The 25,191-nt window shown below is 33.3% G+C and overlaps 1 protein-coding gene across 2 annotated transcripts in view; it reads left to right on the top strand.

Moving 5' to 3' along the window:
• Positions 1–23,690, top strand: part of LOC150095000 (protein zer-1 homolog) — a 289,217-nt gene extending 265,527 nt beyond the window's left edge. The window contains exons 15-18 of one of the 2 annotated variants that reach the window (XM_090411704.1): positions 4,648–4,745; positions 21,983–22,109; positions 23,178–23,226; positions 23,376–23,690. In XM_090411704.1, coding sequence (XP_090267830.1) covers positions 4,648–4,745; positions 21,983–22,109; positions 23,178–23,202 — 250 coding nt within the window. In that variant the 3' untranslated portion in view covers positions 23,203–23,226; positions 23,376–23,690. The remainder of the gene's footprint in view (positions 1–4,647; positions 4,746–21,982; positions 22,110–23,177; positions 23,227–23,375) is intronic. The other variant, XM_090411703.1, reaches the window with a different exon arrangement.
• The last annotated feature ends 1,501 nt before the right edge of the window (positions 23,691–25,191 follow it).

The following is a 25,191-nucleotide window of genomic DNA, read 5'->3' as shown; positions in this document are numbered from 1 at the left end:
AAAAAAGAATCCAAGAACATCAATCATCCATTCTTCACAATAAACCTGAAAAGTCTGGTTTGGCTCAACACGGGATTGAAACTGACCACAGCATCCTTTGGTCCAAAACGCGCCTCTTACATAGATCGCGTTATAGGTTCGAACGTCTGTTCAAGGAAAGCGTGGAGGCCTTGCTCCATCATCCCAACCTGAATCGTAATGACTGCATATCTATATCAAAAATCTGGGAAAGCCTAATCAAGATTACTCATTAATTTTTTTTTTTTTTTTTTTTTTTTTTTTTTTTTTTTTTTTTTTTTTTTTTTTTTAAATAGCAAATTCAATCATGTTTCTACTTCAAAATATTTCGTTTCATACTTAGTGATATAACATCACGCGGCATGTTCTAATTTCAACGATCTATTGTTAGTATTCTAGCTTGTATATTTTTTAAACTGTTCTTGTAATACCACCGACGATGGTCTGCTATTTCCAGACCGAAATATTTGGTTAAATAAATATCTTTCTTGTGATTACGTGATTATATCATTCGATGTTTCTTTCAGTTATCCATTTTCACTGGATTTTTTCAGAACCAAGCTGAGATCAGCAATTTAGAGCAGTGCTGAATATCAATTTAAAGTACTGTATTATATTCAATAGTTGTTCCCTCACTCGGTTTGTGCTGAAGCATTTTGATAGGCCGTCATTTTGCCAGCAATTGATAGTTAAACTAGGCTGTGCATATGTGCCTTTCTTTCCAGCTAAAAAGTTTTTTTTCTGTTACTAATTCTTCTATTATAACTCTCCCACCACACCTTCAGTTTTATTTAAATTGATTTGATGCTATTTTCTAGCATCTATATTGTACTGCAACTAGCTATCATCATGAACTCTGCCTTCTCTCACCACTTACACCAGCTGCAAGAAAATCATCAATGCATCAAAGAGCTGAAAAAAATGCAGTTAGCCACAACTTTTGTCCAACACTGCTCGTGTACCCATTTGGGTCTATTTGCAGAGAAAGCCAATCGCTTGCCATCATACTTTTCCTCAAATGCCTGTATAGATGATTTTGGCAAATATCTCCCAACCAATCCAAACACTTAACACTCAATGCCTTCTAACCTTTCACCAGGAAGTTATCAGAAAAATATTTTATATGCCTGTGATTCTTGATATCCAAATTAGATATCAAAAAGTCCCCTGGTCCTGACAGCATTCCTTCAATTGTCCTGAAGGTTTATACATCAGAGTTGACTCCTATTCTATGTTGCCTCTATACTCCACAGGCATCTACCCTGCACCCTGGAAATTAGTCCATGTCCAACCTATTCCTAAGAGGGTAACAGATCCTTGTCATGAAACTATTGCCCAATCTCTCTCACCTCAGTCCTCTCTAAAGTAATGGAGAGAATCATCAACAGCAAACTTCCATGCTGTCTTGAAAGTACTCAACATATAAATGGCTGCCAGTATGGATTCCATCAATTCCATTCAACAGAGAATCTGCTCATCTGTGTCACACACCTCTGGATAAGCACCATGGAAAAGTTCGGTGAATCTCAATTGGTTGCAATAGACATCTTCAAGGCTTTTGACAGGATCTGGCACAAGGGCCTATTACTTAAGCTTCCATCATTCATTCTGTCCTGTGACTTCTGCAGCTGGGTTGACAATTCCCTGTTGTTTAACTATGCAACTAATGCTGGGGGTTTCAAATGGTTCTGTCCTCTCACTGACTCTGTTCCAGTTGACTCAATCCAATACAGTTTTGCTGATGACAGTACACTACATTCCTCCTCCTACAAATCACCACAACTCACAGAGCAACAACTGCTAAATGCCTTAATTCTGATCTCCAAACCATTCTTCGGGGCTCAAATAATCTTGCAGTTTCAATGCTGGCAAAACAGTGCTGCTTTATTTCCCACAAATAAAAAAAAAAAAAAAAAAAAAAATAGAATATTCCAAATTTTTCTGATTGATTTTGAGGAGAGCACAGAAATAGCATATATTTCACTAGCTGTAGGACTGACTCGTGTGAGGAATCATTTGTTAAACATGGGTTGAATGAGTGAACATATCAGAAGCTAAAAAGTTTCATATGGTGTCTCTACACAAAGAAGGCCAAACTCAACAGTTTTTAGATAAGGAATTGAAATATTCTCAAGTAAGTGTGAGTAAAGTATTGAGACAGTATTCTAATAACTGGAGTATTCAAAATAATAGCTGCAATAGCAATTGAAATTTAATAACTACATCAAGAGATGAGAGGAGATTTAAAAAAATCATGACAAAAAACCACTTCTGAAGTGTAAGTATTCTCACAGGGGATGGAAAGGTGTGAATGTGTCTAAATCTATGATGTTGAGATGACTTCACAAATTGAGTTTTAAGCCACGTGTGGAAACTGCTTATGACTTCCAAGCAAAATGCAGATAGAATGTGTAAGCAAAGACTGTTGTGGGATCAAGAGGACTGGAAAAGGGTACTTTTTAGCAATGAAAGTATATTTTGTGTTTTCCATGGTCATCAAGGAATATGTGTTTGGCATCTTAAGCAAGAAGCATTTGGTAAAAGATGCATGAGACATTCAGTGAAATTTGCAACCTCTGTCAATGTATGGGCTTGTATGACCCCAGAGGATCAAGGTAGGTTGTGTATTGTGTATGAAAGAGTCAATTCCATAGTGTACCACGAAATTTTTGAGCAGTTAACCAGCGTCGGAAGATTTATGTGATAGTGATTTCTTTTTTTCAGCAAGATTCTGCTGCTTATCACACTTCCAAGACCACTACTAGATGACTCAAAGAAAGGCAAATCAGTGTAATTCCTTGGGTGGCAAACTCACCAGATTTAAACCCCATTGAGAATTTGTGAGGAATTATGAAGAGACATCTTCAAGAAGTTGTCCCAAGAGACAAAGATGAACTTTATCACTAAAAGATGAACAAAAAAGACAAAGATGGACTTATTTCTAGTCTGCTGACCATATTGGCATGTTTTGATTTAAAAAAAAAAAAAAAAAGACTGAACCACTAGTAAATAATATATGCCCAACCGTTCACGAACTGTCATAAAAGCTAAGAGGATGCAACAAAGTACTAATTATCATGTTGTTTCCCTTTGACTGTAATTTTTGTGCACATTATTCTGATATTTTTGAATCATGTTAAAAATTATTCTAATTTTGAGAATGTTTTCAAATAATAGTTTCTTATAATTTATATTACATTTTTATGTGTGTATATGGTTATATATTCTACAAAGTACGTAGATTTAGGTGATGCTAATTCATATTTGGTAAAAATTATTTTCTATGCAATAAATTATAATTGCAAATCATTCAACACATTTTCTTTGATTATTCTAATTTTTTGATTCGGAGGTGTACATGTCAGTGTTCTCTGCATCATTCCCATAATATGCTCTGTCATCCTCACAATTTCAGCAAAATGTCCATGAAATTTCAACTGTGTATCCACCACAACCCCCAAATCCTCCACCTCCTCCAAAATATCCTCACCAATCCTATACTCTGCATACCATCTTTGCTTCCCAAATTTTAAAACCTTACACTTTGCAACATTAAACTGACATCCTCACACACTCGCCCATTCAAACACTCTATTTAGGTCCTCTTGCTAAACTACATCAAGTACTTCTCATAACACTCCCCAAAGTTTGCATCATCTGCAAACAACTGTATGTTGGGTGGGGGGGGGGGGAGATGCTCGAAAGTTCTGATAGACATTTAGAACAAAAATGATATTAAAGCAACTGATGTAACCATAAGAAAGAATATATTACTAATAGAGTTATGAAGGTAACTCATGTTCTTTCTTGTGGTAATAATCAGTTGCTTTAATATCATTTTTGTTCTAGACGTTTATCAGAACTTTTCAGCCCCCCCACCCCCTGCCCTTGTATATCACCATTTAAGTCCTTTCCAATGTCATTTACATATAAATTAAACAACAATGGTCCTAAAACAGACCCCCAGGGGCATGCCACTAGTCACTTCTATCTTCTGGGATATTAGTCCCCCATACACAACCTGCTGATACCTATCAGACAGCCAGTCTCCAATTCAATGCACTAATCTGCTATCCAAACCTGTCTGTTCATATTTAACTACTAGTTTGTCATGGGGCAATCTTCGAAAGCCTTTGCAAAATCTAAATATACTACTATATATGCATCCCCCTTGTCAATATGTTACAATATACTTGTAACAAAAATAATTGCTCTTAATACCACACAGATAAGCAAACAAACACTAATAAACATATTAGTCCAGAAAAAATAAATTAGTTGTGGCTAATTTTCTAAAATAACTTCTTTCAGCTCATACAAACTCGAGATGGACTGCAGTTGCACCCTCTATTAGGCAGACCATCAGAGATTCTTTTTTTGTTTGTTAGAAAATTCATGTTAATTTGTCTGTGCATTGCATACAGTAATATCACTTGAGAATATATGTAGCATCTTACTCCTCAGGTCAAGAATGAAATTAGAAGAGTGACTCCAATTTATATTTTCTTGGAATAAAATTTTTTAGTTACTTTCTTAAAATTACATGCTTACTTATATAGAGTAATCATTGGATATCTTATTATATAAATGTTCTTTAGAAATTCTCTGTTATTTTGTTCTAAATTTCAGGTCATTTGAACCAATATTACGGTTATTGAATGTCGATCACACTCCTGAAGCACAGTATTGGGCAGTGTGGGCTTTGGCCAATCTCACCAAAGTGTATCGTAAGTGCTAGAGTTATTAAAATTCTAATGCTGTTGCTTATAAAATATTTATTACTCATTTTTTATAGCTGTCAGCATCCAAACACACACAAAATAGTGATCAAACCTTAATTAAATCTTTTTTTTTTTTTTCACCCTTTGTGGAATCCCTCATCCTGTACAAACCAGAAGATGGCCATCGCAGTAGAGGAAGACCAATTTTGGCAATACATATGTGAAACCATCAGTAGGCTGAACTGTAAAACTCCATCTGACGTCTACCAGTTAGCTCAAGATAGAGAGAGTTGGAAGACCATAATTTGCAATTTTTAATATAAATTTCTTTTCCCTTTTTACATTGTATCATATTGTGAATGAACTATGATGATGAGACTGAGTGGGCAGTTCCATCTCCACAGGTAGCCAATGAAAGATAGTTGGCCTGTGACTATCCCTAATTATAGGCGGCCACCGACGAAGAGATGAGCAAACAAGTGTTCAATTGTTAATATTGGTTTGAATACTATTTTGTTATTATAACCAAGTTCTCAGAAAACAAAGTAATTTTCTCCAAATATTTGATCGGTTATTTCTAATAACTTCAAATTTTTTCTAAGCTGTTTCTAAGAACTAAAATCTGAAAGTTTGATATTTTTAATAAGCAGAGTTAATTAGAAGTGGGTTTGATCATAATAATAGAATGGAAGATGAAGATAATATAACAAATATATGAAGCAGAAAGAAAAGGAAAACATCCCGATGTAGATGTTTTTAAGTTAAGATTTTGAAAACTAGGACTAATCAAATTAAAGTGGCTACAAAACAAATCATAGAACATTTCAACAATTTAGAAAGAAATTATTGAAATCTTGATTGCATTGGTTATATCTTTGTGATTACCCTCCAATTCACCATAAGGCAAATGAGCATGGTCTACACTCATAGGAAGGTTGTGATGAAAAGAAAAATTTCAATATGTCATCTTTGCATACTACACAGATGTTGGGGAGATAAACCAGTATCCAATATGGAAGCCATTATAGACGAGGAAGAATCGGCAAAGGCAACAATAAACTATCCCATCTTGAATCTCAGTGACAATTTCCAACACCTTAGAAAACACTTCTCAAGATCAACATAAAGGTCCAGTATATAACCATTTCAAGTATCGATAATTCATTCAAACTTCAATGACTTTTTTAATCAAAAGTGAGTTAGTTGGTCTCATTCAGAGATGGTAGGGTTGTTACTTCCACAAAACATGTAGAACACAAATTACAGATAGTGTATAGTCCATGTACTTGGTTGCTTTAGCCATAATTCCTGCCACTAGCACTCAATGCGCATTCTATTTGCACATATTTAGTTCTTTCTCATCAGACTTGCTTACCCGTTATTTGTTTTCCACTTATTTTATAAGATAGTTCTTATTTTAACCCAGATGATTCTTGAAAAACTAGTGAACCATTGAAGCCTTCATTTGAAACTAAATTGGTTTTAAACTAATTTAATTTTGAAGCTTGATCTTCCTGAATATGATGCACAAATATCTTTCAAAGATTTTTTTTTTTTTAAAAATGCTTTTTAGAATAGAACATTCATTAAATTTAATAAATAAAAACAAGTTCTTTCTTAAATAGATTTTAATAATTATTATTATTAATAAAATCTGTTAATTCTTATTATTAAATCTTATAATAATTATTATAATAAACTTTGAAGGTTGAACATTACTAATATTGAAAATTTTCTACACGCACGTGTGTGTTTTATTTTTTTTAATATGTATATACATATAGTTGAATGTAAACATGGACAAGCTGAAATTTTGAAATGCAGGCTGTGATCAAAATTAACCACAACAGAATTTTTTTTTCTGTCATAGATAATTTTGACACAAAATTAATGTACATCAAATTTCTTTGCAAAGTACAACACATTTGATTTTATGGAATGATCCTTCTGTTTCATTGTATCTCAAGTAGACAGTTGAAGAATGGCCCTCACTTCCTGATGGAGTATTTTACATTCGCATTTGAAATAGAAATGTTCACAAGACGATACTAACTACTTTACTGAGAGAGAGAGAGAGAGAAAGTATTAAGCATGACATAGAATGATCATTTGTAAACAGTATCTTTGCATCTAATACTTAATGTGCTCTGAAAATATTCAGTAAGAAAAAAATTTAAGCTTAATTTTACAAAGATCACAACCTCCTGTCTGAGAAAATTAAAAATAGTCCCTGCAAAAGGCTAAATTTAGTTCTGGTCTAAATTTAATTTAGACCAGAAATGTTCAAATATGGATGTATAAAAGTTTTAAAGTGGCTGCACTACATGAGTCAGAAGGCATGTTCAAAAGATCAAATTCCAGATGAAATATTACATAAGAATTTCCCTACTAAATATTAGATAAGATTTGTGCAAGCATGCTTACTAAGAATATATGAAACTTTTGGAAAAGAACATCATATTGGAGGTTTAATGGAATATTTACAGCACTAGAAAAGGATTAAAAACTAATTTTAATCCTTCCAATATTTCACCTCAGTCACTGAGACATCTTCCAGGATATCTTACAAATAACTCTTGTAACACACACACAAAATATTAAATGAAACACGTGGGTGACTCTAAAGTTCTATCTAGGTGGCCTAGGATGTAAAGTGGGACTTCTGACAATTATTGTTTTCCACATTTTTTGAAGTTTTATGCATTCATATTTATTTAAATTTGGTCAATTTTTAAGTGCTGCTGCAGATTCTAAAAACAGTCTTTCCTTTTTAAATTTACTATGGTAGAGCACGGTGGTCTTCTTCCAGCAGATCCGGTAGGGATTAAAAGCTGTGCAGAGGTTGTACTTTTTTTTAAAGACCAGGCTTTTTTTCTGATACATGGATTGAAACAATAAACATTTTATCTTGAATGTTTCCACCAACTATAAGACATCATAGTTAATGTTCCACAATTTTCATGTTCCAACATGCGAAAATTCATTCATTTTCATTGTCTTCATTTTTCATCTTTGTCATTTTCTTCTCATATTTTTTGTTCTACTTCTCCCAAATCTTTTTTTTTTTTTTTTATCTAAATGATGGTCTAGAAAGTTCTACTGTATTTGTTGTGTGGAAATCTGAAAAGGAAGAACCTGGTAATCTTACACTACTTTGGTCCCTGCTTTTGCAAGACGTGCAGTCCTGGATGGCATATCTGGATCAGTTAGGTAGTGGGCCCACCTACAGGGGATTAGCTGTGTTGTATTAAGTCTCCTTCTCCATGCTTTGGGTATAGGGCCAAAAGCTTGCTGAGCATAATCATTGATTGCCAAATACTTGACGTCCATGTGTGACTCCATGGTGAATGAAGAGCTTTAGCATAGAATATTCCCTTCATTTAAAAATAAGTCTTTCATTCTCAAGTTTATCAAGGTCTCAATAAGCTACAGCCCAATATAGAAATGATTTGCACATCAACTGACTTTTAAAATAAAAAGCAATAAACATCAGAGACTCCTATAAATATACCACCTTATCTTATTATACATCCAACAAGTGAATGTCCAATCAGGAAATTGTTCTTTATTCAGAATGGTTTGTGAGGGTTAGCAGGATCCTCAAAATTTCCTTAGGAGACTTTCTTGCTGAAACAGCTTCTCAGAAATCGTGGGGTCACTCCTTCACATTAAAAAAAAAAAAAAACCCTTTTTAACCTATCTAGCATTTTGGTCAAAAAACTGCAACCTGCAACTCGGATGACTTGGACATCAACTCAGACATCCTGAAGTCTCACCTTTATGGAATCCCTCATCCTGTACAAACCAGATGGCCATCACAGTAGAGGCAGACTGTGCAAACAATTTTGGCAATACATATGTGAAATCAAACAACAGAGTTGGAAGACCATAATTTGCAATCTTTAATTTTTAATATAAATTTCTTTTCCCTTTTTACATTGTATCATATTGTGAATAAACTACGATATGAGCCTTTTGGAGACTGAGTGGGCAGTTCAGTCTCCACAGGTAGCCAATGAAAGATAGTTGGCCTGTGACTATCACTAATTATAGTTGGAGACACTGATGAAGAGATGAGCAAACAAGTGCTGCCATCTCTTGGTAACTAACCCTAACAGAATGTGTTAATGTCTGAAATACTGTGGGTTCTACGGTCGATTTTCTTGAGTTTATGGAATGAAATACCTGAGTTTCCTGGAAGAAAAATCCCACTTGCCTGTGCCAGAGATTGACTAACTCGGGAACTGGTCAAAGAAAGGCTTAGAAAAGTTTTTCCAGTCAGTGATTAGACTTGAACTTAAGTCTAACTTTGGGCAACCTTAAGAAGATGCAAACACCACTTCCATCAGTAGCTCTGGTAATCCCACACAATACTCTTAATTTTTCTCAAGGAGTAATATCAGAGTGGAAAACTTACTTGATACATAGGGATAGTATTCCAGTACTGAACAGTGATATTCATACATTTAATATCTCTACATCCCCATCATCAGTAAAAGCAAAGTATCTCAGTTGTCCTGTTTAGGACAACTGAAACATCTCAAACACTTTGCACTGCCTGAAATTTCAAAATTCCAGCCATGCTCAGACCGCCTGTCTTTCATCTCTACTTGATCTCTACCTTCCATCTCTGCTTGATGTTGCAGTAAAAGAACATGAGAATAAAGACCAAGTACAAAACACCTAGATGTGCACTATTGCAAGGGAGAACATTCAGCTTACTCCCAAGCATACCAGAGCTGGAAATATGAAAAGAAATTTAAAAGGATCAAGACCGAGCTTGTCTGACACACCTTAGTTTTATCATCCCTGAGCAATATGATTTACTTCTAATTTCCATAGAGTGAATTAGAGAAGAAAAAATGTGTGTGGGGGGGGGGGGGGGGTGAATATGGCCTCACTCCTGAAAATCCACTGGAAATGGTTCCACCACATTTAAATGCACTAGTTGAAAAATAATAGTGAATAAAATGCATGCGTCCAGATGCATTAATAGATGGAATGGTTACTTCTGTCTCTCCCCAAAATAAAAACATTAAAATTTCTAGTGTCATATTAAAAATGTGGATATTAGGAAAGAACTTAATATTGTTAGCATCCAAGAATGTGTTAGCAGAACTAATCTCAGGTGGTACGGTCATTTAAACAGAATGGGAGAGGGAAAATTAGCAAAACAAGTGTTCTTTGCCAGGTTTGCAGGAAAAAGACCAAGATATAGGTGGATTGATACAGTAAAAAGTTCCTTAGAAGATAGAAATATTAGATCTGATAATGTTGAAGATTTGACAGGTAACAGATTGATTTGGAGGAAAATTGTAGATAGGAAGTTAGTAATGGTGTAAGTTTTTCATGCAGTACTATCATATCCTGTACACCCCCTTGAGGGTACATATCAGGAATTTGATGATGATGATGAAATTTCTGGTGCCCTGGACAGAGTAGAATTTGACATCTTGGATATCTTTCCTGAGGAGGCAGAGATGAACACAGGCCTTCCACAATTCCCTAAAAAAAAAAATCCAAGACTGATAAAAGCAATCCTCACAGAACCAGAAGCCAAATAACTAACAAATTCCTACAATGGAATTGGCATGGATTCTGCCCAAAATACAGATGATATCAAGGACTTGTAGAAACTTAATGTATTTGTATATATTTGGAGAAGTAACCATCCTTGTGGGTAGCTATATCCAATTCCAACAAGTCCCACTTAATACTGACATAGAGGCAGTAGCGGTTTGCCTCTCAGTAGGATCTCTTATTACAGTATGCTGCATCTACATGCCCCCTCATGCACATATTTCCCAAGATGAATTTGATGACCTTGTGTCGCAGTTGACATCTCTGTACTCTTAATGATTTAAGAGATTTAAGTAGCCACAATACTCTGTGGGATAATGCACATGCTCAACAACAATAACCTTCTTTTCTTCAAGGATGAAGCATTTGCCTGTTCCTGTCACTGGTCTTTTCATCTTGCAACTGGTCTTTCTCTCTTTTCCTTTCATCTATATCTGTCCTCTTCTTTTGGTAGCCAATGTCTCTTTCATCCTAAATAGATGCCCTTTCCATTTCTCTCTACATTCCTTGATCTTTTGATTCATGTTGTAAATATCTAGCTCTCTTCTGACATGTTCATTTTTTATATGGTCCATTTTGTGCATGTTTTATTTGTTCTTAAAAATCTCCTTTGCTGCAGCTTGTATTTTACTTTCATCTTTCTTTTTAATAGTTCATGTTTTTGAGCCATATAATAGAATGGGGGGTGGCCATTACTTTATAAAGTTTTGGTTGAGTTTCTGATCTTGTTTTTTTTTTTTTAATTATTCAGTGTCCTTCTAATTGTTTCACAGATTTTCTGAAATTTCTTTATTTTTTCATCTATATCTATATTTTAGCCTAAATAATTAAACTGTGTCACATGTTCTATTATTTTATTTTCTATGACTGTTTTTGATCTAACATGATATTGGCCTTTAAATGCCATGTTTTCTTTTGTGAAATTTTTAAATTATATTGTTCGCTTACTTTGTTTAATTCATAAACTGAATTTTGAAGATCTTCATTGTCTTGTAATCTGATCATCTGCATACAGCATTGTATTGATAACAGTTCTTCTGGTTAAAAACAAGTACTTTTTGTACTAGTTTTTTTTCCCATATTTTAATAATCTGATCAATATATATATATATATATATATATATATTGATTGATTTGCTTTAACACATTGTATATTTGGTATAAACATTGTCTATCCATGATCTTCCATGTCTGAAACCATTTTGTTCTTCTGAGCATACATTGTTTGCAATATAAGTTTTTTATCCAGGATTTTACTGTAAATTTTGTAATCTGTATTTAATAAACTTATTCCTCTAATTTCCACAATCATCTCTAGCTCCTTTCTTAAATGTAGATATAACCTTTTAGCTTTCTACCAAACTGATGGCACCTCGCATTTCTTCAACAATTATTTATAATTTTAAGAATCTATGATGTAAATATTCTCCACCATATTTCCAAAGCTCTGTATTTATTCCATCTAATCCAGCTGATTTTCTATTTTTTGATATCTTTATTGCTTCTTTTTAGTTCTTCTAATCTAATTGGTTCTATATCAGTACATTTCTTCATTATTATTTTCTTTATTAAATTTGAGTCATATCATAAATTCTTGTAATGTGCATTTGTGCTGTATCTCTTTCTTCATCGTTTAGTTTCCTTAATATTTTGTAGGCCATATCTTGTCTTCCATGTATGTCTTCTTCTATTTTATTAATAAATCTGTCCCAAGAATCTTGCTGGACTTTTTGTACTATGGTTTTAGCAATTTTCTTGTTTTTGTATATTTCTTCTATTTCCTTTGTATGGTTTTGAAGGGGTGATTTGTATGCTATTAGTTTTTCTTTTATTGCATTTTCTATATCTCTTCCAAATTTTTAATATTTTATTTTTCTTTTGAAATACTTCAGAGGCTGCTTTATGAATTATTTTTTATTAAAGTTTCCATTCTTCTTCACTATCGTCATTGATTTCGGTTTCTTTTAGATAATCTCTTAATCGTGATTGATATAGCATTTTAATGCTTTCTTCTTGTAATAGATATACACAGTACTTTGTATACTTGTTATATTTCTTTTTTCTTATTTACTTCCTTTCAATTTTGTTAGTATTTCTATTTTAGAAACTGCCAAGTAACAATCTGAAAAAATTACATTTCCTCTGTAAACATGTACATCTCTTACATGTGGTGGTAGTTTGTGATTAGTAATGATATAATCAATTATAGCTTTTATTCCTCTGCCATTTGAAGTATATTTATCTCTCTCTCTCTATATATATATATATATTTTTTTTTTTTTTGAAAAAAAAAAGTATGTTATTTTAAAATCATTCAAAGTACAGAAGTCTAAAAGTTCTTGACCACTGTTATTCACGCAGAGTTGTTCACATTTTCCTTAAGACATTTGGGATTGGATTTTTTTCCAACTCTAGCATTAAGATCTCCTGCTATTAATATGTAGTCATTTTTATTGTATTTAATTGTTTTTGTAGTTCCTCATAAAATTGTTCTGAGTCCTCTTTTCTACCTTCTTCAGAGAAATATATGATATTTAAGTACTTCTGTTTGTTTTTAATTTAACTTGTAATTTGATCATTTACAAAATTGTATTTTGGTATTCTCTTTTTCCATTTATTATCAATTAAAATGGCCACTTCACTATATAACATAATAAAACCATCTATGTCTTTTGTTCCCTTTAATTTCTTTTTTTTTTTTTTTGTTTTTGTTATTGTGGCTATATTAATATTTTTTAGTTGTTTTGCTAATTCTAATTCCTTTGTTATTATGCTTTGTATGTTCCACTTAGTTATTTTTACTAACAATAACCTCATCGTCATCTATTTCCTAATATGTATCTCACAATGGGGTGTTCAGGTTACTATAACAGCACTACATGATTAAGTTTACATTATTATTAATCTCCTATCAACAGTTTTCCTCCAAATCAATCTATTGTGAACATTCCAATATTATCATATCTGTGTTTCTATGGCACTTCTGACTGAATCAATCTACTGAATGTACTGAATCAAAAAGTAATGACTGAATCAAAAAGACCTTAGTCTTTTTCCTACTTGGCATTCAACACATGTTTAATGCCAAGATGGTCTAACATTTCTTCACCCATTCTGTTTATGTGACCATACCAGCTTAGATTAGCTCTGCTGACACATTCTTGAATGCTAATAATGTCAAGTTCCTTTCTAATATTTTCATTTTTAATATGATTCTGCCATTGATGCTATCTGTTCACTCCCCTAATTTTCTCAGAATCCTCATATCTGTGGGCTCTAGTGCTTTGATCAGTGCTTTATTTCTAACCCAACTCTCAGATACATAACTTAAAACTGGTTTGAACAACTCTTGTATGCTATTAGTTTGGTCTTTTGGCTAATTTCTCTCTTATTCCATATAAATTTATTCAGTTGGCTACCCACCATATACCAGCTCTGCTTATTCTGTTGTCTATTTCCAGATTTGACCTGCCATCTTCACTAAAAACTGTGCCTTAAATAGCTGAAATATGGAAATGTGTTACTTGTTCTATAGGATCTTCATTCAGTACACAGCTGAAGTTTTCTATGCTTCTGTCTATTTTCACAGTTTTGGTCTTTTTATTGTTCATTTTCATGCAAAATTTGTTTCAGCTGTTATTCAATTTAGTTAGTGAATCCTGGAGACTTGCAATAGATGTTTAGAAGTACAACATTATCTGTATAAGGCAAAGAGCTAAGTTTGACATCTCCAATTGTAATGCCAAGCTTGATGCTGCTTTCTTTCATAATGTGCATCCTTGTCTTGCCCCTGATTTTACATCAAACCATCATCATCATCAAATTCATCTTTCTGTATTTCCTTCAATTCTAACTGCTGATTGACAGCTTAAATATAGACTGTGTGTTGCTCTATATGATGTTCTATTCGCCCCATATAATTGTAGTGTTTTGAAAAGCTTTTCTCTGGGCACCTTATCAAGTATTTTTACTAATAACAATAACCTCTCTCTCTGTCTTAAATACTGGAAGTAACATTTTCATCCACATTCCTATCTGAACATTCTCTGTTTTCAACCTAACAGTTTGTTCATCATTCTTTTTCTCACTGTTTAAATGAGAAGTAACATCTGTGGGATCAGTTATTTTCCTATGATATCCACCCACCTTCTTACATGAACATCATACAAGTATATAATCTTAGCCCTGGCAGAAAGTTGATTTTGTGCTATACTTACCATATAAGACCACAAATTTTACACTTTTCACTGACAACTTCTTACACATTAATATAATATAGGCATAAAAATCACAGTAGTTATTTCCTTTACTGTAATTTATGAACAATGTCTTCCCTTATGTTTACATTGGTTTCATATATTGTAATTCACATAATCACACCAGTAAGGTTTTGTTTTGATTTCAATGACTTCAACTTTCTTTTCATCCTCTATACAAGCAAATTAGATATGCTGCACTTTTTTAAAAGAATTAATGACTGGTTCAACTTGACTGTCATTTCATTGCCTTATAACAAATTCACACAGTACAACCCAGTTCAGTAGGATGCATATTACCGTGTGTTTGATATATATAGTTTTTTTTTTTTTTTTTTTTTTTTTTTTTTATATCACTGACCATCCATTCATTCCCCTGCTTGGGAAAATGGTTCTTGAATGGCTTGCTTGAACAATGATCGAGGGATTGGATGATGGATGTTAATCCACAAGGAATAACTGTTCTGCGAGTGTTGTTTCTGTCCAGACATTTCTTGGTTTCCTGGATCAAATGACTTTTAAACATATTGCACAGCAAAAGACTATGCAGTTTTCTAAAGCCACTATGTATCTTACTCCATATATTATGTTGTCCTCCTTCATCTCTCCAACCTTTATCATTCATATGAACAAAAACTCCAGTAAGAAACTTAAACTTGTCTGATTCTCTAAGTTCAGACAGTGGGGCACTGCCCTTTCTCATTGTACATTTTCTCTTGGGGATATTACTTAATATGCCCTCCTTTGATCTCTTATCTTCCCTGCTGCACCATATTTCTTGCAGCAGTGCAGTTGTCGTGTTCTTTGATGCATGCTACAATTTTCATCTTCAAACCAGCTTCATATTTCCTTTGTGTAGAGGTTGGAGCCATGATGGGGGGTCTTATCTTGAAATTATAGAAATAATTAGCAGTTCTTACAAGTCTAAAATTTTATGGTATTTTAACAAGAGAACCTTATTGTTAATCTGCCAACTGAAAAGATAAGTTTTATAAGAAAGTATTAAGCCTGTTGCAGTTGTGTCTTCTTAGCATTATGTAACCCAGCACATGTAATACCATAACAGTGAGCTGAAAAGCTTGTTAGACCACATTACATATATCTAACATATTATTACATAACACCTCCAGAAAGTCCAAAGACTCATCGAGGGAGGGCTCTACACCACTCGTCATCTAGAACTAATGCCTTCTACCGCTGACCACCCACTATTTTCACAGACAATCACAAACATCCATGTCCACGGTGGGATTTGAACCCACAGCCTTATCTACATTATCTGCTCTCCAGCCATTGGCTGGAGAGCGGATAATTAGCAAATGTATAAGGCATATTACCCAGGAGCAAATGTTAGCGTTGTTGGCCGGCTAACATTTGCTCCTGGGTAATATGCCCTCCTTTGATCTATTATCTTTCCTGCTGCATCATATTTCTTGCAGTGGTACAGTTGTTGTGTTCTTTGATGTATGCTACAATTTTCATCTTAAAACCAGCTTCATATTTCCTTTGTGTAGAGGTTGGAACCTCTAATATAACATAATACTGCTACACAGAAAATTAGTGGAGGTAGACAATTGCTTGTTGTTTTTTCATTGCTGAATTCAGTGGCTAGTGCCTTGTTCCAGCAGTTTTATATATATGTATATATATATATATATATTAGGGAGGCTATGTCCCCCTGGCGCCTACAGTGCCCAACCCATGTGATCCGGACTGGTAGGCCGGTTCTCCTTGAATTTTGAAGACTCAAAAAAAAAAGGGGGGGTACCGCCCCTCTGGCGCCTACAGCCCCCCCCCCCCCCCCCCCCCCCCGAGTTCTGGACTGGTAGGCCGGTTCTCCATAAATTCTGAAGACTTGACACTCAGGGTAGCCCCTGAGTTTCAAAACGTTTCAAAAAATGTGACATAAAAAGGCTTATAATTTTGTGTATATATATATATATATCATCATCATCAAATCAAATTCCTGATATATACCCTCAAGGGGTGTACAGGATATGATAGTACTACATGAGCAATTACATCATTACTAACTTCCTATCTATAATTTTCCTCCAAATCAGTCTGTTACTTGTCAAGACTCCAACATTATCAGATCTTATATTTCTATCGTCTAAGGCACGTTTTACTGTATCAATCCACCCAGATCATCATCTTTTTCCTGCCAAACTGGGAGAGAACACTTGTTTTGCTAATCTTTCCTCTCCCATTCTATTTAAGTGACCATACCACCTGAGATTAGCTCTGCTAAAACATTCCTGGATGCCGACAATGTCAAGTTCTTTCCTAATATCCTCATTTTTAATATGATATTGCCCTTGATGCCAAGATATAGGTGGATTGATATGGTACAAAGTGCCTTAGACGATAGAAATATAAGAACTGATAATGTTGGAGTCTTGACAAGTAACAGACTGATTTGAGGAAAATTGTAGATAGGAAGTTAGTAATGATGTAATTTTTTCATGTAGTACTGTCATATCCTGTACACCCCTTGAAGGTACATGGCAGGAATTTGATGATGATGATGATAAGCTATACTAGATTACCTAGAATTAAACTATGATGATCTAGTTTGTACAGGATTTTCAGAGAGGAAGTTTTTCTTGCTCAGCTCTGCATAGGCCATAGTCATCTTAGGACGTTCTCTCCTGTTGAGGGATAATGATAGGCATGTGTGTGAGTACTGTGGCTGTGCATTAGTCAGTCATATGTATATTAGCATTTTTAATAATCTCCCTGGGCTTATACACTTTGGCAGATTATCTGATTCCAATGTTTTTAAATTTTCACAAATGACTAACCCTTATAATTATATACAAGTAATCCTCGTATAATGCAGATGTTAGGTTCCATAGAAATGCCGCATTATATAAATTGTGTTATGCGAGACTCAGATCACATAGAAAAAGTAGGGTTATGTTCCATAATTGTTTTTTTTTTAATTTATATAAATAATAATGACATATCCTACAAAAATATATTTTTATTTAATTCAGGTAATTCGTGTAAGTTAAGAAAACATAAAACTATAAAACAAATACATAGTATAAAATTATAAAAATTACATATTGTACATGAACTTAGGAGTAATTCTGTCTTTGGAAACTTTGAATCCAGGAGGTGATCTTTCATCTTTCGAAATATAGGTGCGTGTTTGCATTTTTTTCCAATATAACCCAGGTTCATCTGCATTGAACACCTGATCTGAACTATAAATGTTTATAAATTTTGAAATCTTATTAAACTTTAGTTTAATAAGATTTCCATCCAAAGGAATTTTCTTTGGAGTGCAATCTTCTGTCCAAATCATTAGAGAATTCTCCTTTTTTTCTATTAGAATATCGTGTACACGAGCAACCCGCTTTGCACTTACTGTTGACCCAGCAATGACACTTTCTCGGATTTTGTATTCATTTTGTTTGATTGTTCGAATTGGGGATTCATTTAAATTGAAAGTTATTGCAACATCTCTTTGTTTTTCTCCATTTTTAAACCGATCCATGAATTTAATTTTTTCTTCGAGAGAAATGAATTTTCTTTTCAATGTTTGGTTTTTCCCTTTCATTGCAGTTTCTGGCCATTACTATAAAAATATTTTTTTACATAAAAAAGCATTACATATTAATTATATATGTAAGTCACCAGAAAATAAAGTGCTCAGCTTGAGATAAACACATTTATGATTTTTAATATTCTTTCCTCGCAGAAAATGAAGACAATTTTCAGCAATGAACTTTATATGGTAAACATTTGACGTACATGTGTGGTAAAGGGTATTAACCCTAATATAAATTCACTACTTATAACTAGATGCGGGATACAGGCAGACACAAATTTAACGAAGATAAAATTTGATTTTTAAGTCGCACGGTGAAAAACACATGAAAAGATAAAGGTTACTACAATTTGTAGGCCATGTTTTTTATCGAAACTGCATTGTATAAGTACTGCACTATACGAGGGTTACCTGTATTTAAAATTACATGCATTATCTTTAAAGTGAAGCTAATTTTTTAATCAATTTTCATGAATTTTGAAATATAATTTATGCCATAGTTTTACATAATTTTTTAACCATTATCATGATATATTTTAGCCTAAGTTACTGATCTACCAGAAAAATCAATAATAAAAACATCTGTAACATTACTTACATGAAAGTTTGGACTTGACTTTGTGGATGTGAATGAAAATACAGGTATCCCTTGATTAACATGGCAAAATTAATTGCGGCAATCCCTTGATATACGCAGCAAGTGTCTTGATTAACGCGCCTTTAACCCTACGGAGCTCGCAGCTGATCTGACAGATACATGCAAAATGTTTTATATAAATATTCTTACACAATTCAGTGTATAGCTTGGAAGTAATGCGTAACTGTGCATTCATATGTTACGAGTGATATTCCGCACTGTTCTTTGCTGTCAGTTTGGTTTAACACATGTTATGTAAAGGTTTGTGATATTTGACAGTAAATTGTATCTGAGAGATACTGTGACCTCCGATGTCAGTATAGTATGGTGGTGGTGGTTGTTTTATTTATTCTTTGTTCAATAATTTCTAGATTGTAACTGAAAATAAATAAACCATCATGTATTACTGAAATAGAGAGCCAAAGGCTTATTTATCATACATGTCCTCTAGGAGATGTGCTTTACATTATGGAAAATACCAAGGAAAGTGATCTGGAGTTTACTCCAGATCACTTTCCTTAGTATTTTCCTAGTTGCCCATAAGGTTGCTTATGCTTGCATTCTCCGAAACTTTTAGTTTCTATATATTCGGCTATGAAATAATGTTGGATTCAATATCCACTTAATTGGTATCATCAGGTATTATATTTGCAGTGTTTTTTCTTTATGTTTTATTGCTTGTTTGCCGAGATCTGGAGAGTCATTTTGCTTGTTATCGGAGAATTTATGCCAATAAGAAAAAACTAAAACTGTTCAAATGACTCTTGATAACTTCTTTTGATAAAAATATTGCAGTAAATAATGAAGGTACAAGTATTTATTAAACATTTACTTTGCATTCGTTTTTTATTTTTCCTAAAAGAGTACCATATAAAACGAATTATTAATACAGTAATCGATCATGGACGAATTGTAATTTTTCCCATTGATTATTAGATTTGATTAATGTGATTTTGATATACGTGGTAACATCGAGGGATTAATTAACTGCGTTAATTGAGGGATACCTGTACTATATTTCTAATTAAGATAATTTTAAGGTCAGAATAGTTTTTATTACACAGTTGTAATAATTGCAAGGTAGCAGAACTATTGTTATTAATGGGCCTCTTCATGGTGTCCAAGGGCTCCATGAAGAAGACCTTGCAAGGCTGGCCGTGCAAACCACCACTGGCAAAATGCCTGTATCTCTTCTTAAATTTGCTCACTAATAAAGCACTTGTGACAGCCTATAGCAACCTGTTCCCCACGTTTACCACTATATAAGCAAAAAAAAATCTAGGCGCTTTCACCCTTGTTCACCACACGTGAACAAGTGAAAGGGCCAAACTCCTTTAAATTAAACTTGCTAAATTCCTCTTTCCTCTTTTTAATCCTTTATTCAATTGTAATAAAGTTTGTGTGTGAAAATTAGGTTAGTTATTTTTGATTTTTATAGCACAAAGACATCAAGGGGTCATTCTGCTGCAGTATCATGCTGTAGCCATTTCCCTTATCCAACTCAGCTGTCACTTTATTGCAGAAAGTGAGTAATTTCCTAAAACCTCCCCTTCATAAAGCAAGGTTTTCCTAAAACCTTGCTCTCCCATACAGTATCATGTTCCTATCCACTCATTTAAGAATTCTGCTCTTAACTAACTTTTCCAATACATAACTACCACTACTTCTGAGATATTAATTGGCCTATAATTTGAAACTTCATTCTTTGTGCTTCCTCTGTGTGATTGAAGTATTTTGTCCTCTTTACTCTTCCTTGGCACTCTACCAGTGCTGTTTCTTAGTCTCGTTAGGAGCACTATCATTTCTCTTGAACCTTCTCCATAACACAAGGATTGATATCTTATCCAACCCTATTGTTATATTCACAATAAGATTTCTTAATATCCCACACTTCTCAAGGTCATCTACTTCTGTCCTCAGCTTAATCCCTATCACATCAGTCATCATCCACAGGGGATAGTAACACTGTATAGTGGTCACTCAGTAATTCAACTATTTCTTCTTCTTCTATTTCCTCCATACAATTAGCATTTATGAAAGTTATCTTTCTTTTGCTTGTCAAATATCAAAAAGAACTCTTTCGGATTTCCTTTGATCTGCAGGGCTAATTTTTTCCCATAATCTGATTTCATCACTAATCACTCTTATTTCCTGTGCTTTGTAGTTTGAGCATGCTTACTATCTTTCACCTTATGTATTCTCCATAATATTTTATTGTTTTTCAGTGCTTGCTTAATGATGTTACAAATCCATTTAATTACCAGCTGATTTTATCTCCTGAACTTGAGATATGCAATCTGATACTACCTGATACTAAATACCCCTTGATCATTTCCATGCATTACTAACATCTTTCCATTGTAGATTTTTAAGCCTTTGCACTGTTACAAGCTGCCCCGTGAGGTTGTCATAATCATCAGCTTTTGAGTTAAATCTCATCTTAACTGAAAATTCCACATGCTTAACTAGCTACCTTTTAGAACAAAACTGTATGATTACTCTCCCCAGTCATAGAAGTAAATTGTGGTTACCTTGGTTATGGATAAATTTTCCGATGCTGTCACAAAATCTGATATACTCAAACACTGGAGATATCTCTTCCATCACATGATGTTTCAGGTAATTATCTCTAAGTAACTGCAAAAATTCTATTTCCTTTCCTTTCTTTCTTTTAGTCTTTTTCCCCATGGTTGATGGTTCCCATAATGATTACTCGTCCTGTGCTCATTGAGCTAATTTGTTAATGCATGTCATTCATATTTCTTTTTGCTCCCCTGAAAATACTCTATCTCTTACATTTTAACCAAGACACTGATGTCTACAATTTTAGCCTGTTCCAATATGAAAATGAATATGGAGAGCATATCTGCTCTCCAGCCTAAAGGCTATGAGTTCAAATCCCACCGTGGGCATGGATGTTTATGATTGTCTGTGAAAATACTTGTAGTTATGGCGGGCAGTAGAGGCATTGGTGCAGTTGCAGTTCATTGGGGTCAGTGGATTGAGTGGTGGAGACAGAGTTGTAGAGCAGGTGTCCTCCCTCGATGAGTCTTTGGACTCTCTGGAGGTGTCAAGTAATAATAATAAGCTAAATATGATTTAGAAACTGATTTTTTTTTTTTTATATATATATTGTCACAGTATTCTATAGTATTGATACTGATGCGTATATATTAAATATTGTATTGAGTATTAGTTATTTTTTCTTTAGCTGATAAATACTGTTCATTGCTGGAGGAGGAAGGTGGTATTGAGATGCTTGAAGAACTCCTTAAGAAACCAATAGCATATAAGCGTATTGAAGAATTGGCATGTATTATTATAGAGAGATGTGAAAGGTACATTTTTTTTTACTTCACTAAATAAAACTATTAAAAGTATTTTTATGAACACTTTAAATATGTAGTTTCATTTAAAATGGATCTTTGAAGCCTTAACAGAACTACTTATGAAAAGTATACATCCTGTCCATTAGCATTCTTGTCAGTGTTTTGTGTGTGTGATAATCTTAAAAAATATATTTTATCACAAAGATGTTTGGCAGGTCATAGCCCTATAATTTTGCAATACTATTAAATAGTACTGTCTGTTTGTTTTCATTATAACAGCATTTGTTATTTAATCTTAAACTATGTACATACTTCTCAAAATAATGCACTCTTCATATTAACATAAATGTGTTTCTCTGTTTACCTACTACTATGGCAGTACAATATGTTCTTCTGTGTCTTTGTTCTGTTTACTAATTCTGTCTTGTAATTGCTAATTTCAATAAACCACATTTGTTTCTAACACTGGTGTGTATTTCCCTTGTGAATGTCTTAAAAACATAATTCAAAATATAATAAACAATATATATAGTTTAATCAAATAGCACACAGCTTGAAGCTGTATAATATTAAAACCAAAATTTAATATAATCATATTTACAAATCAGATCAAATACTCCAATCTGATGTGCTAAATAATACTATGCATTAACTACTTAAAAATATTAATGAAATTTAAGCATATCCTGCAATGCATATTTAAATATATTTTGAGTGTGTGCAAACTGTCAATTCATAATTTTTGGATTTGAAATAGTTCTTCATATATGATCATGGAGAGAGAAAATTAATTTATAAAACTTGCTTAACTAAAAATTTTTATTAAAGAGATTTAAATAAAAACAGCAAAAACATTATATAAACATACAACTAATATTGCATAAATGAATCACACCCAATTCATTTGGGAGCAGTAAAAGTGTCTGGTTACTTTAATTAATTAAGAAAAGAAAATCACTAGTTTTAGGGTACTGCATTAATAGTGTAACTCTTTTTTTTTTAACTTGTTTAAAATTAAAAAAAAAAAAACTTATAAGTGCAGTAAATAAAAATTACATTTATTGTTTTCATAAAAAGATGCTTATCTAAGTCAGAAAAATGAAGAATTTCAGAAGAGGCCTTTCTGGTTTGTATTGATTTTTGAAAAGTTACATACTTATTTTAGAACATACAGAATTTATTTTTTGTTCACAGTATGTTATAATTCTTTTAACTTTACTGTTTGTTCAGATTAGTTGGTCTAAATTTTGAATGTCTGCCCTCTTTCCTATCCAGGTACGAAGAGGATGATGATGTAGATGATTTACTACAAGCTTGCCAAGGGTAAACTGTACAGTGACATTCTCTAAACTTTGTGCAGTGTGTGTGTGCGCGCATTTAATTTACACCTGTAATTGTAGCACTTTGTGAAGTCTTGATCCTTTGTAATGTAGACAAGTATTCTTCTTGATTCATTAGTGGATCTAGAATGTGTTGTACATCTTGTCTCCTGTATACATGAATAGTATGGTTTTATGTTTATTAAGTTAATATTAATAGTTAATAATTATAAAGTGTGTGTAATAAAGTGATATCCCTGTGTACTGTGAACTTCAGTTTTTCCATGAATGTTGAGAATGAAAAATTAGTAGAAGGGGGGGGGGGGGGAACTGCTCTTCATATTTGTTTTTTTTATTATTATTTACATAAGGAACTAAATATGCATAGAGAGAAGGAAGAGAGAGAGAGTGAAATTTCACTCTTCTATATTATCAAGTAAGAACAGTACTTGAAGAATTCAGTTTTGTGCATTTGAAGGGATGGAAGAGATTCTAGGAGCTCTTTTAACGGATGATGATTGACTTTATTTGCCTTGTACAAAAGTTTTTATATTGTTTTCTTGCCAATAAAAATTTATTAACTAAAAAAAAAAAGAAAAGAAAACATTAACATTATTCAAAGCCTTCTGCAACAAATAAACAAATGAAAATACAGTATGATGCATATAAAATTTTGAATAAATCAAATGTGTAATACTGATTTTTTATTTCTCTTTCTCACTTAATTCCACAGATGTAATGAATAAGCAAAGGATAACTGAATATACATACCCAACCTTTGTAATCTAAGTAAGTGCATTATACTATTTATGATTTTTTGGTTTTCAGATATTTATTCTATGGGTAACATGTGATAAGTGAACCAACAAACATACACTTGAAAAGGATTTTTTGTTAATGTGAATCCCATCCATTAAAGGTTGTTAAATCTATTGTACATTAGTACTGTGGTGGGCTGAGGATTGGCTAATCTGAAAACCCTACTCCAGAGACCAAACTAACTTTTTTCCCAGCCACTTCAGACCTCCAGTAAACAGGATGGTGGTTTTATGCCATGATTTGACCTACAGCCTATTAGTTAGGGATTAGATATGTTATCTGCTCAGCTAACAAACCAGTACCTAATTTTGTATTATCTGGAAATTCAGTATTAGTACATCAAACTTAGCATATTAAAGCAGTAGACCAGTTCATTCATCGTTAGGTGACAGGTGAATTTCATTACAGTGTGACAACCACCCTGCTTATTGGATGCCTGAAGTGGCTTAAATTCGTTTTTTTTTTTTTTTAATCTTCAAAGTAATGTGTCCAGATCACTTAACCCAAACATATGATAGATTTAAAGTCCACCATATATGTGATTCTCTCTCTTTCACTCACTCTCATACACAGCACAAATTGTGCTGTGTTACAGTTCTTCGGGTCAGCAGTTGCTGGATGAGAGAGAGAGAGAGAGAGATACAGCCACTGTCTTTTAATACACTATATAGAGGAGCTTTTTTTAGATTTAAGTGAGTGAGTGTGGAAACCATGAAACAACTTGGTTCAAGACAGTTATCACAGAAAGAGTGATATTAGATGGATATAATTTATTTTAGCATAATTTTAGCCAAATTTCATAGCCATCTTCATTGCTATAGCTAAGTAAAGGATAATTTAAGCATTGTTCAAAAATATTAACATAATGGAAAGTTTCAGCTTTGTTTCCTCAAGCTTAGAAAATTAAGTTTTAAAGATGTTATGAGAAGTGTCATAAGTTTCAGTGCTAAAAT

This window comes from Typopeltis vanoorti, chromosome 21, assembly GCF_054136105.1.
Source record: "Typopeltis vanoorti isolate ZY-2024b chromosome 21, IOZ_Tvanoo_1.0, whole genome shotgun sequence".
Classification (NCBI taxonomy): Eukaryota; Metazoa; Arthropoda; class Arachnida; order Uropygi; family Thelyphonidae; genus Typopeltis; species Typopeltis vanoorti.
Note: the sequence above shows the minus strand (reverse complement) of the source record. Positions and strands in the feature narration are given on the sequence as shown.